Source organism: Manacus vitellinus, unplaced genomic scaffold (assembly GCF_001715985.3).
Source record: "Manacus vitellinus isolate BGI_N305 unplaced genomic scaffold, ASM171598v3 scaffold_6_pilon, whole genome shotgun sequence".
Lineage (NCBI taxonomy): Eukaryota > Metazoa > Chordata > Aves > Passeriformes > Pipridae > Manacus > Manacus vitellinus.
The window spans coordinates 13,092,845-13,105,198 of NW_021940750.1; the positions used below are offsets into that span (position 1 = coordinate 13,092,845).

Below are 12,354 nucleotides of genomic sequence, written 5' to 3' on the forward strand. Positions count from 1 at the left end.
TTCTTATCCCTATCCACCCTTCTTATGTCATGTATGATTTGTAAGCCTCTGTCTTCTCATTAAGAAGGCCGGAGAACATTTTCAGTGAGACACTCCAGAGTTTTTGATCATCTTTGTTGTCTTCCTCTGAATACATTTTAGATCTAATATGTCCTTTTTCAGTTGAGAGATCCAGAGTTGTTTATCTTACTCAAGATGGGGGTGAACTGTGAATTTCTGCAGTGGCATAATGTTACCTACTTTGTTCTCTTTGTTTTACTTGCTTTCTTGACTGCTGTCAACTGCTATGATTCTTTCTTAACCAGTCCATGAAGACTTTCCAAGATATCACTTGTCATGGCTGTTTTCTCAGTAAAGGTAAAGACGACTCACTTTCTCAACCATCCTACAATCTACTCTGTACCTTTGGTTTTTCTTGTGAGTTATTGAAATGTGCATTGTATCACCAGAAGAATGTCAGTATTTTCTTCACAGTGGGAAAAGTCCTTTGTTGAGTTGTGGTTTTTTCCTAAAGCAAGGTGTTAAAAAATGTTCATAGTCCTTCTTTGGATAGGGAATGATATCGATACAATGTATTTCTAAATACATGTATATAGAAAAATCTGCTTTTGGGCTTCCTTTTCCAAACTTTATGGATCTTAATCTTTTCCATCTTTGATAAATTGAGTAGCAGATGATCCTCTTGGCAGAGGGAGGATATTGTGAATCATGGTTTGAGGAAAGTCTAATGTGAGATTCAGTTAGAGCTAAATCACTTGTCTTATCAAATCTTTGTCCAAATTTTTGGGACCTACCATTTCTTACTTTGACAGAATCAGAATTCTGTCATGGCGTGGTCTCTGAGATGATCCAGTTTACATCTATTCCTGAAAGAAGACATTGTTACAGAGTAATTTATTTTCAGAGGCTGTCTCCCGCATGGAGAACAGATGTTACCTGGTGTCCTTCTTTAGGCCTCTTGAAATCAGATCATATCAAAATATAGCACATTAAGTAGCATCTTTCTGCATATTATTTCAACAGTCAACCATTGAACCTTTATGATCTGCTTATTTTCCCCTATGGCAATCGAACTTCTAGTGAAAAACTACCTTGCAGTATTTGTTATTAGAAAGAATTAAATCCAATGGAAAAGCTAACAACTAGAAACTGGAACTTCAACATGCACAGTGTCCCATGAACTGAAAATCATTTGGAAACTGCTACCTCTAGATGAAAGCTACACATATAGCCTAATAAAATTTGTAAAAATTTGTAAGCAAACAAATTTTTACAAACAAAAGTATTGCATACTTTAAGGAATCACTGCTTTCAACAGTGTTTGCCTCAACAGTTTTCTTGTCTCTCAACAAGAATTTTAGAACTTCCCAAGAATTATTTGACACTTCTTTTTCAAGAATTACAATCCAAACTGTATACTCTTCTACATCATTTTTTTTTGTCTAGGACTGGGAAGATGTAAAAGAAAGACTAGGCCAAAACCTGTGCTCCTTTATAGAACGATCTACAACAGTATGCTTGGACAAGAACCCTAAAAACATGTTTTTATTCATAGTACCACAGATGTCTGCCAGAAGTGATGAATCTCATTGATGACAGTGCAGAATCAATTATAAAAAACAACTTAGCCATAAAATAATTCCTCTTCATTTTCACTCTTAATACTTGCTTATATTATCCTAGCATCATATAAATATAATTTCTTAGCAGACCTTATATATTCATCCTCATTTACTAGACAGTCTGTCCTAAAGATATTCATCTATTTAAGACAGTTGTAAATTTCTGAAAGGTAACTCAAATGCAGCATCCATGTAAAACACAAATGTCAGCGATTTCTTGAAAGTAAGTCAGAAGAGGTCATTGTTAGAAGTATTTCTGTAAGATTCTGTAGCTGCTGATGAAAGATTATTAGTCCCCAGTAGCTCCATCACTTGTGCTTTGTGCAAACTCTAAAGTTAAAGGTTATGAGTGCTATGGTACCATACAGGTGCACCATGAATAGTCTTTCACACAGAATGATTCTCATTTGTTAAATTTGGAAATGTACTTTCTCTTGGCCTTAATTTTCATGTAGTTCTTTGTATTCTAAATGGCAGCTGAAGGCAAGCAGAAATAGCGAGTAATTGATTTAACAACCTAAGACAAGTACAGGGAAGTCGAAAAGTTTGTCTTAGTGCTTGATGTGACCTGAGAGAGCTTCTTTAGACTCTTTTTTTCTAACCAGTACCTCAGCACCTTGGGCCAGCAAAGTGGCCTTTAAGCCTGAATGAGCATGACTTTTTTTTTTTTCTCAGTGCAGAGCTCTAGTATTTCATCTTTTTAAACTGTTTTACAGCACTCAGAGCAGAATTATATTGACAAGGTTAGAATTCATCTCCTAGAGGAGAATACTGTGCTCCTGTTAAGTGCTAATATAACATTTATGTGTTGGTACCTTAATAACAGCCCCAGCGAGCCTAATAAAAGTACTGAAAGCAAACAGTACTCCATGAGATTTTATTATGACTGAAGTGACTGCAATTTGAGACAAATTATCCCTGTTTTTGTTCCCATATCAAAAACAGAAATGCTAAAGCAATTGCTACATGTTTGGGATAGAATTACACTCCACTATCATTAATATAGAAGTAAGTGCATTTTTCATGTAAACAGCTCACGAGGGTCAAGCATCAAAGATATTCTGTGCAGACTTCTTGTCAATAACTTTGTGAGTGAATTTTGAAGTAAAGTGCCTGGAACCTGTCATTATTTCTTCCTCTCAAAGTTGAGAGCAAGTGGATGAAAATTGAGCTTGTGAATTGAAGGTACTGCAAGTTATATGGCCTTATCGACTTCAGGCAAAATGGCAGGTTTGCCTTGTTATTATTTTCCTTTCAGAGGTCAAGCAATGGACAATATTACCAGTATGTAGTGCTGTGTAAGCAAATTGGTATATAAAAAGTTATTATCTGTGTACACAAAGAAGATGGTGTAAGTCACTAATATTAAAAATCCTTAGTATACTGTCACTTCATAAAAACAGAGGAAAAATGGAGGAAGCAGGTAATCTGCTCATCAAAATAAGCATTTCAACTGTTCAGTTACTTGAAAGCTATTAAAAACCATCAGAAAAAAGGACCTCAGTTAGTCAGAATTAGCTTACCAAGTTAGCTAATTAGACATGCTAGTTGATGTGAAAACAATTTAAATATATGTTCTGAATGAGCTCTGCTATTGAGGAAATACATTCTATTTTCTAAGAGGGTTTGGTCAAGATAATTCTGCTGTTCAGAACTGTCTGAACTATGTCTTTCCTTATCTGAACTGTATCTTTAGTAGTCCAACTTTTAACATAAAACTTAATGTGCTTTGTTAGCTCATTTCTGTAATTTTGGTAGTTACTACCATTTTTTATTCTTCAAACACCATTTGTACAGACTGTTACTATGTGCAAAAAGACTTTTAATTGCAGAATGAGTGCAAAATATGTTATGATCAGCTTTTTTTTTTAGTAGTACAGGCATAGTAGTTGTTTGAGATTGTAAAAATGAGCAGATACTGTCAGACAAATTCATAATTGCTCAAGATGACTTCTAAATAAGAAAGAAAGTTGAAGGTAAAACTAGTCTCCATGAAATAACTGTACTGCACATACTTTTTTGAATATTTTAGCTAGATATGATCAGCCTTAATTTCTACCAGCTCTGTAATATGGACAATATTTTGTTTATCTTTTAGGAAGAAGATTCAGAGACGCATCATGATGAAACTGCAGTGTGTGGGTTGCTTGCTGTGGTGGTAATACCTCACCTGCCCAGAGATGCTGCCATTGAATGGCATGTTGTTGCAGTAGTTGATGATCCACTCCAAAGAAAACATTTTGCAATGAAGATGTTGTCAGAGGGCTTCCACATTGAGTGTGAATCTGTGGAGTCTAGTTCTGCATCTTGTGCATCAATCTCTTTACGTCTGAGCTTGATTTCACCATCCACTTCTCCCCTTGATTTAGATGGACCTCTTCATGACTTAGTTGCTATGTTTAAACAAGCTGTTGAGAAACTTTCAGGAGACTGCAGTGCAAGTCCTTTGTCCCTTAGAGCTTTCTTCAAGGAGCATGTCTTTGATGTGGAAACACTACAAAAAGGTAAGACTTACCACAATATGAACCAGGTGTAATACTAAGTGTAAGGTAATTTTTGTTTACTTCTACATGAGATTTCATTGGAAGAAGACTTTTTACAAGGGCCTTTCAAGAATAGGTGGCCAAGAAGGCCAGTGGCATCCTGGCTTGTATCAGAAATGATGTGGCCAGCAGGACGAGGGAAGTGATTGTTCCCCTGTACTGGGCACTGGTGCGGCCACACCTTGAATCCTGTATTCAGTTTTGGGCCCCTCGCTATGAGAAAGACATTGAGGTGCTGGAGAGTGTCCAAAGAAGTGCAACAGAGCTGGTGAAGAGTCTAGAGAGGAAGTCATATGAGTGGCTGAGGGAGCTGGGGTTGTTTAGCCTGAAGAAAAGGAGGCTCGGGGGGGATTTTATTGCTCTCTACAACTGCCTGAAAGGAGGTTGCAGTGAGGTGGGGGTTGGTCTCTTCTCCCATGCCCTCCAAACAACAGGACAAGAGGAAATGGTCTCAAGTTGCACCAGGGGAGTATTAGATTGTATATTAGGAATACTTTCTTCACCGGAAGGGTTTTCAAGCATTGGAACAGGCTGCCCAGGGAAGTGGTGGAATCACCATCCCTAGAGGTGAATAAAAGATGTGTAGATTTGATGCTTAGGGACACGGTTAAATGGTAGACCTGGCAGTGTTAGGTTTACAGCTGGACTCCATGATCTTGGAGTTCTTATCCAACCAAACTATTCTACCGTTCTATGACTAAGATACATTTGTTCTTTTTCGGGTTACCAGGCATGTTTCTCATATTGAAAGGCTCTGTTCTTGGACTTCTTGAGGTCCAAACAGGATAAAGTTCTGGATTACTTGTTCTAATCTCACAGCTGAACTGACTTTGAGTAGGAGGTTGAATTAGATGATTTTGCTTCAATCTGAATTATTCTGTGATTCCATAAAATAGAAGTTTCTGAGAAGTCCAGCCACTTCAGGATTCAACATAGAGAGAATGAATCTTTTGCATAAAAGTATTTGAACAGTTGTCTGTTTGGTAGCCTGTTTTGTAGTTTTTGTCATGATCTAGAAGTATGTTCAGATAACCAATTCCTGTCTGCTAGCAGAAACTCTTTTGAGAATAAATAATTAAATAATAATGTTTTAAAATAAGGAAATGATAGTGTGTCTTCTGGATTAGAGGGTGTCTCATTTTGAACATGGACTGATTTCTTAGCAACTTATTTAAGGTAGAACTGGTTATCCAAACAAATTTGCTGGGTTTTACCCCAGTGTTTATTTTTTCAAAATCTCATTCCCTGACCAATTAAAGACAATACAGAGCAATAAATGTAATGTTACAACTACAGTTTATTTCTTATGTTGTAGGTCTGCATTTTGGGCTATGCTGAATTTGGGACAACTATTATGTAAGAGCACAAAAGCTTATTTTATCTGTCAGGCCTATAAAACTGGTAGACCTTACTGGTATTGAAATCAGTAAGAGCTTTGCTTTCAGTTTGAGGAGGAAAAAATCAGATCCTTAGTCTATATTTATCTCAAACATGCATGCACTTTAAAAATCCTTGCAGACCACAACTGATCCATATTAATTAGCTGACATAAATGTTAGCCCTCAAAAATTCTACTGTCCTATTTTTTTTTCTTAACCTGCAGCAGTTTTTGAAGAAAATTCAACTTGACATGGTTTAATAGATTTAAAGTACAGGAATTGAAAGCTATAAAAATGTGGCATAGAATAAGCATATTTAATCCAGGAAGCTAGGAATGAACATATAGTCTGACAGAATGTTGTTGTTTTTACTACATCTTGTTTAAGAACTAAAAGGAAACCTGATAAAACATGTTCCTGGCATGGGATTAACATTACTGTTTTGCCTGCTTTCTTTCTGATATAGGCCATAGAAAAATTACTTCCAGACAAATTTCATTTGCTTTATAAAATATATTGTTCAATATAATGTAAAAATTGTGTGCATAAAAATTTGATTCAGTTCCATTCACGTTATATTACCAATAGTATAGACATAGAAAGATTTGTTGTGATTGTCATATATTCATTTTTGTTGTGCTCAGATCTCTGCACTGTCATAATAATTCCTGTCATTATACCAATTTTATCATTATCCCCAATGATAAGAAGTACATTTTTGCAAATCTGTAGAATGTGTAGGCTACATTAAATTTACAAGTAGCACTAATTCATTGATGAAGAATTTTAAAGTAACTTTTTTCTTCTCAGGAAAAATTTCCAGAAAGTTCATGTAATGGAAGGATAAATGTGACATATATTCAAAAATAATTTCTCAAATTAAAATAGTTGTTGCTGAAGTGTGTCTTGATGATAGTTTCTGTCTGATTCAAAAATGGAAGTCTAATTATTAATCTATTGTTAAGACACAGAGGTATATTATATTCAAATGTTCTGGTAATATATGTTCTTGGAGCCTTGAAAGGTATTTAGTCTCCAATGAAGCAACCTCAGCTTTCAAAGGGATGTGGCATATTACTGAACGATGTCCTTGACTGGCTCTTGCACTATTATTATAATTCTACTTCTCATAATTTAAAATACACTCAGACATATACATTAACTCTCAGTTACAAAATCATTGTATGAGGTGTCCAATATGTTCCCGTTAATTTCAGTATCCCATGGACAGTGCCCATAAGCAAGATGACATAGTCTATGTTTTATCTGCTCAGTTATTATTGGCAGTCTTTAGTTTTGACAGGCAGAACTACTGCAAATGTGCATGTCCTTTCATGTGCTTCACAGTTTTAGTATACCAGAACTAATATCAGGTCTTTCTTTTGAAGCCCAAGATATTTCAACCTGCCTATAACACCAGATGAAGGCAATTGTTAAGTTCTGATGACAACAGCTCCTTCCAGTTTCTCACAGTTTATTCCTGTTTTCCTTTTGAGCCTTTTCTGCTTCTAGAATGTATCTGAATGGGGCAGAATGCATCTGAATGGGGTAGATTACAAGAAGGAACAGTACTGCCTTCCATAATAGCACTGGTTTGTGTCTTGTCAGCTCTGAGCATGGTTCAAAACTTGTTCATATCTGTCTCTGTAGATTTGTCCTAAGATATTTTGAGTATTTGGATGTCTCTGTGATGATTTCTACTACCTCCAAAGGTTACTTTCTGTAGTCAAGTAACAGAATTTACTTAAGCTACTGATGAGATAGTTGATAAAACTGCCTTTCAATCACAGAATATCATTTTTTACTGGGACACTGGATAAAGCAGAAATGTAAATCTGAAGGCCTAATACATGGCTTTTTAAAAAATATTGTTTCCTTGATGTGGCTACCAGAACAGAAATTGTATTGAAAGACCAGTTTTGCAATTGCCATTTATTAATTCAACTCAGGTAGTACAGGTTGCTACTCATCTGTATGATAATCCATAAGTGACACATTTGATCTCTGACACGTTAGACATTGTTAATCCCACAAGTAGATCTGTCCTTTTGGAGTCTTCAACTACCATCAGATGCATTATCTGCTGAAGAAAAATAATTTTAATAATGTAGCAGGGGATAATAGACTGCTTTTCAAATATTTTTAACGTGAAACACATCAGACACATGTATCTGTAATGGAAAAGAAATTATCATGTCTCAGAAATCAAGAGAGATGTTTGAGAAGAAAATTGTTCCAGGTTAGTGGATTTTAAGGTGGATTTGCATCATCTTATAAGATTAGTAAATAGTCTTCAATAATTCTTGTAAGATCTTGAATTGTAATGTGTTGACTCCTCAAAAGCATGGAAAAGAGAAATAAAGGTACCTTTTTTCTGATTAGAACTTAAAATCATCAGAGTGAAAGGAGGAAATACTGCCACAGATCTTCTCAAATGAGCCTCTGATTAGATGAGTGCTTTTTTTGGTATAAAGAAATTGTCATTTATTTAAAGCTGTCCAAATAAATTAGAGAAATTTGTTGTTACCTGACAGAGTAAGATGAGAACCAGGAATATGTATACTCTGTATATTGTAAACAGGTTATTGCAAATTATTATAGCCGGTGTTACTGATGTCAAAAGAAGCTAAAGGTTTGTAATGCAAATTTGAGACAGATAGCTTTCTGTCATCCTAAGACCAGATGTAAAGTTTTATTGAACAAAATGTAGTACTGATGTTGAACTTCTCAGAGGCAATCCCTCATAACATACGAGAGCATTATAGGCCCCGTGCAGAGACCACAGAACGTATTAGAAATAGGAGGATTAGACTAAGCTGACATATATACTTAGTAAGATGCTGTTAAGCCTTTAGAAGTCTTTAACATAAATTTGACTATTTCTTTCTTATTCTCATTTAAATATGCATTAATACAAATGTGTCAGGATGATTTGCTATACCATCCAGTTGACTAGATTATACTTCCGTATAGGAAAGATGAATGTTCATAAGTCATCACATTATGATTTCACAAACCTTGTTCTTAGGATGTATGCAAAATATTTTTGAATATTTATTTGGGAGTAGGAAAGGTCCTACATTCACCAGAACATCATATTACATAATCCCTTTTTAATACTGGGAATATAAAAAGGCAAAGAAAACAGGAATAGACAGTCTGGTAGCAGCATTAAAATGAATATATAATTAGTTTTTTAAAGTGACTCTACTCTGTAAATGTTTAGTTTTAAAAGGTTCTTAGTCCTTATGTGTTTATCAAGTTTCAGTGATACTATAGGTTTTTTGATTCAGCTGGACTGTAGAAAATCTGACTTGTAATGGGACTGTTTCTTCTGTTGAAAGAGAAGCTATGGCACTCATTTAGAGTCCTTGCAATGACAGAGTAACACCCTGACGCACGTACAGCATGCAGCTTTTAAACTAAAGATTTTCCATCTGATAAGATTTAAAGTATTCCATTTATTAAAATACTGCATTATCAACACATTTTCCAGATGCTTTCCAAAACACATAAAGTTTCCAGTACTGACAGATATGCCTTATGTAGTGTAAATCTAAGAGAAAGGGAAGGAGATCAAGAGAAGATACCAAGATGCATTTTTATAATAACACATGTCCATGTGCATTAAAATTTAATACTTTTCAACTAATGTACTTTAAATTCACACTGGAAATTTATTTCAACTTAACTTATTTGATGGATAGGCCCTTATACACTGGGAAACAATTTTCCATGGGGACAGCTGGAATCTCAGCCACCAGACGCTTGTATGTAAGTCTACATGTTCTCATGTGAGTGATCAGTATTTACTCAGCAGTTGTGGAGAACTACTCATGTGAGTAGAAACTAAACAGTCATTAAGAACTCTATAATGAGTAACAATGAAGGAAGTACATTACTTTTGAAATCAAACTGCAGTCACTATCTCAAGCTTTGCAGTCACTAACTAGTGAGGTATTTGTTGTGAGTAACATATACAATGTGGCTGAAAAAAATATTTTTTAGATGTCATGATGTTGTCTGAAATAGGCTGTAAAACTTGAGCATGACTTTCTACTGAAAATATTAATTTATTCTAAATGGAAAATATGAGAAGAATTGTAAACATGAAAAAAGAGGAAAATTTCACTTTAAATTTCTTGGGTTTCCTGTTAAGAAAATATTGAATTTGCCAAGTCTAATAGTTAAAGCAGCAAACCTATACTGCTGCTGATAAAAAAAAAAAAAAAGAAAAAAAGGAAGAAGTTAAATTAATACTTTGGGAAAATAATCACTTTATAATAGGCAGAAGTAATCAGGAAATAGTGATGTGGTTCTTGAGTGCGTTTAAGGTGACGTGTTTTAAATGACATTTTAAAAGGATAGAAATAGCTAAATTTGCTCTTTAGGCACAGAGGTGGCTTTGCAACATTGCTATTGCTACCCAAACTATCCAGTCAAGAGATCTGATATATTAAATGACTGTTAAGATGCTGACATTTTAAACTTTTTCTACTTTTTTCAAGGTTGTGCTGTTATTGCATCTACTGCAAGTCAGTATACATATTTTTAGCAGAATATCTCATATAAAACTATGGGAAACGATTTTATGTTTGTTATCCAAGACATGGAGAAATTATTTTAATATTAATGATGCCTCTCAACTGAATTTGCATAGAAAAGTATTTTATGCCAGTGAGGCAGCTTAAAGTATATTAGATCCTGCTTTAGGGCAGTGACCTTCTCTCCTTTAGGATGGGAAATTTATTTTTAAAGTGCACAGATACTAGATTAAGAAAAATTCAGCCACTTGATGCCAAGGCTTGGGAGTAAAGTTAGAACTCGCCTTTATTCGAAGTGGACAGCATGTAGCATCTAAAGGTTATGGATTGCACAGTCATACATAAAACTCTTGACTAAAACTTTAAATGGAAATAAATTCTTTAACTGCTTGACCCAAGACTGATTGAGAACATACCCTTTATATCCTTGACACAGAACACTAGCAATATATTGGTAAGGTTGTCTTAAAGCTATTATGTACAACTTCATATGTCTTTCAGAATTTCTGCCACTAAAATCTAAGATACATTTATAGGTTACTCTAACCATCCATGTTTTCATGTTATGTTGAAGTGCTACTGAACTTCTCACTAAATTAATTATTTGTGTAGACTTCAATTTTCCTGTTAAAGATTTACATATAGTGACCTGTAGGACAGAACAGACCTGTCAGAAAACAGACCATTTCTAGAAAAAGTCATAGATTATAAAGAAGAATTTCCAAAGTTTGCTAACATGTTGAAAACTGATTTACTTTCCTCAAATAAGCAGTTTGGAATGTGCTAGACACTTTTTACAGTGATCCAGGCAATGGCTTTGCTGCTTGATGTTAGTTAGTAAGTTATCTCAATAAACATTGGAATTGTTAAATTTGTTAAGCAATAGACTATAAAATAGAAATATTAAAAGAATCAACGTAAAGAAACTTATGGAATGAGAATCTCTTCTGTAATGAGTCAGAAGGGGTCACTTCATAATTACGTCTGCAAGGAGTCAGAACAAATTAATACTCTTCTAGCAAACTGGTATCTTCTAGACAGGTGAATGTATACATGGTCTGTCCATATATGCATAAGTGCCTGTATAGGTGTATAAAATGTATGAAGTACAAATACCTTTCTACGATGTCAAAATTAATTTTGAGAAACTTTTTTTAGTGTTTTATTGACAGAGAAAAACTACAAAAGTATTTATAACAATGACATCAGGCATGCAATCATAGCCAATTTTGGCATTTAATATGTGAAGCATATATGATTTGTCTTGCTATATAGAAACCATTTGTAACAAACTCACTCTTTAAGGACACATCACAGATTACAATTACATAGGAAGGTTTTCTCTGAGACTGTTTTAACATGCCAACATTTTGGCACCAATTCTGTAATTCTAAATCAATAGACACGTAAAGAGCTTAGATTTCTAGAGAAGTCTTCATCATTTGTATAGATCCAACTCTAAGTTACATTTTATTTACAAACTAAGAAATAAAACTATTATGGTGTTTAGATGAGTGAAATTACATCTGACATAGGAAGTCTACTGACCTTAAAATAATTGTGGGCTCAAAATGAGTTAGGGATAATGTCATAGCTGCCTCCCTTGTTATTATTTATTCTAAATATATTATTTATATCTATTTATTCTAGATATTTATTTAGGACCATTGCTTGAAACAACATACTGCAGTAGATGGACCTCTGGTGTGACTAGATTGTCTTTTGTATTTCCTCTTCTTTAGTACCAAAATGCTTGCCATTTGCTCTTTGTCTAGCAAAGGTAAGAAATAGTTCTGTGAAAGAAAAGAGTGAATTTTGTAAGGAAGAACTGTGTACAGAGTTACATTTCCAACCAATAATGATATAAAACCCAACACTCTAACAGTAGCAGGAAGATCAATGATTAAGTGGATAGATTGCTTCTGGGCAGGTTCCTGGGCTGATTCAATGTGTCTGCTGTCCCATGGTCTGGGTGATCCACAGGAGGGTTGAATGACTGCTGGCTGGCTGACCATTGTCAGTCATTCTGTGGCATAACCTCTGCACTGAGAAGTATTGGTTCAATCTTCTTCTCTGATAACTTTTCCTAACCCCCTTTGAAAGTATTTTTGATTAACAACAGAAGCTGTACTTCAATATTTTTCATCAGAAAAATCAAGGATTTTTTGCACTGCTAGCATCAACAGCCTGGAAAATGGGTATTATATCTACCGACTGTCAAACTATTAGGTTTGCCAATGACTCTAAATAAACTTGAACTGCAAAC

The 12,354-nt window shown here is 34.7% G+C and overlaps 1 protein-coding gene across 3 annotated transcripts in view; it reads left to right on the plus strand.

Annotated features, from left to right (window-relative positions):
- DPH6 (diphthamine biosynthesis 6) overlaps positions 1-12,354 on the plus strand; it is a 196,475-nt gene that overhangs the window by 149,331 nt on the left and 34,790 nt on the right. For all 3 annotated transcript variants that reach the window (XM_018083012.2, XM_018083013.1, XM_018083014.1), the window contains exon 14: positions 3,721-4,126. In XM_018083012.2, coding sequence (XP_017938501.2) covers positions 3,721-4,126 — 406 coding nt within the window. The remainder of the gene's footprint in view (positions 1-3,720; positions 4,127-12,354) is intronic.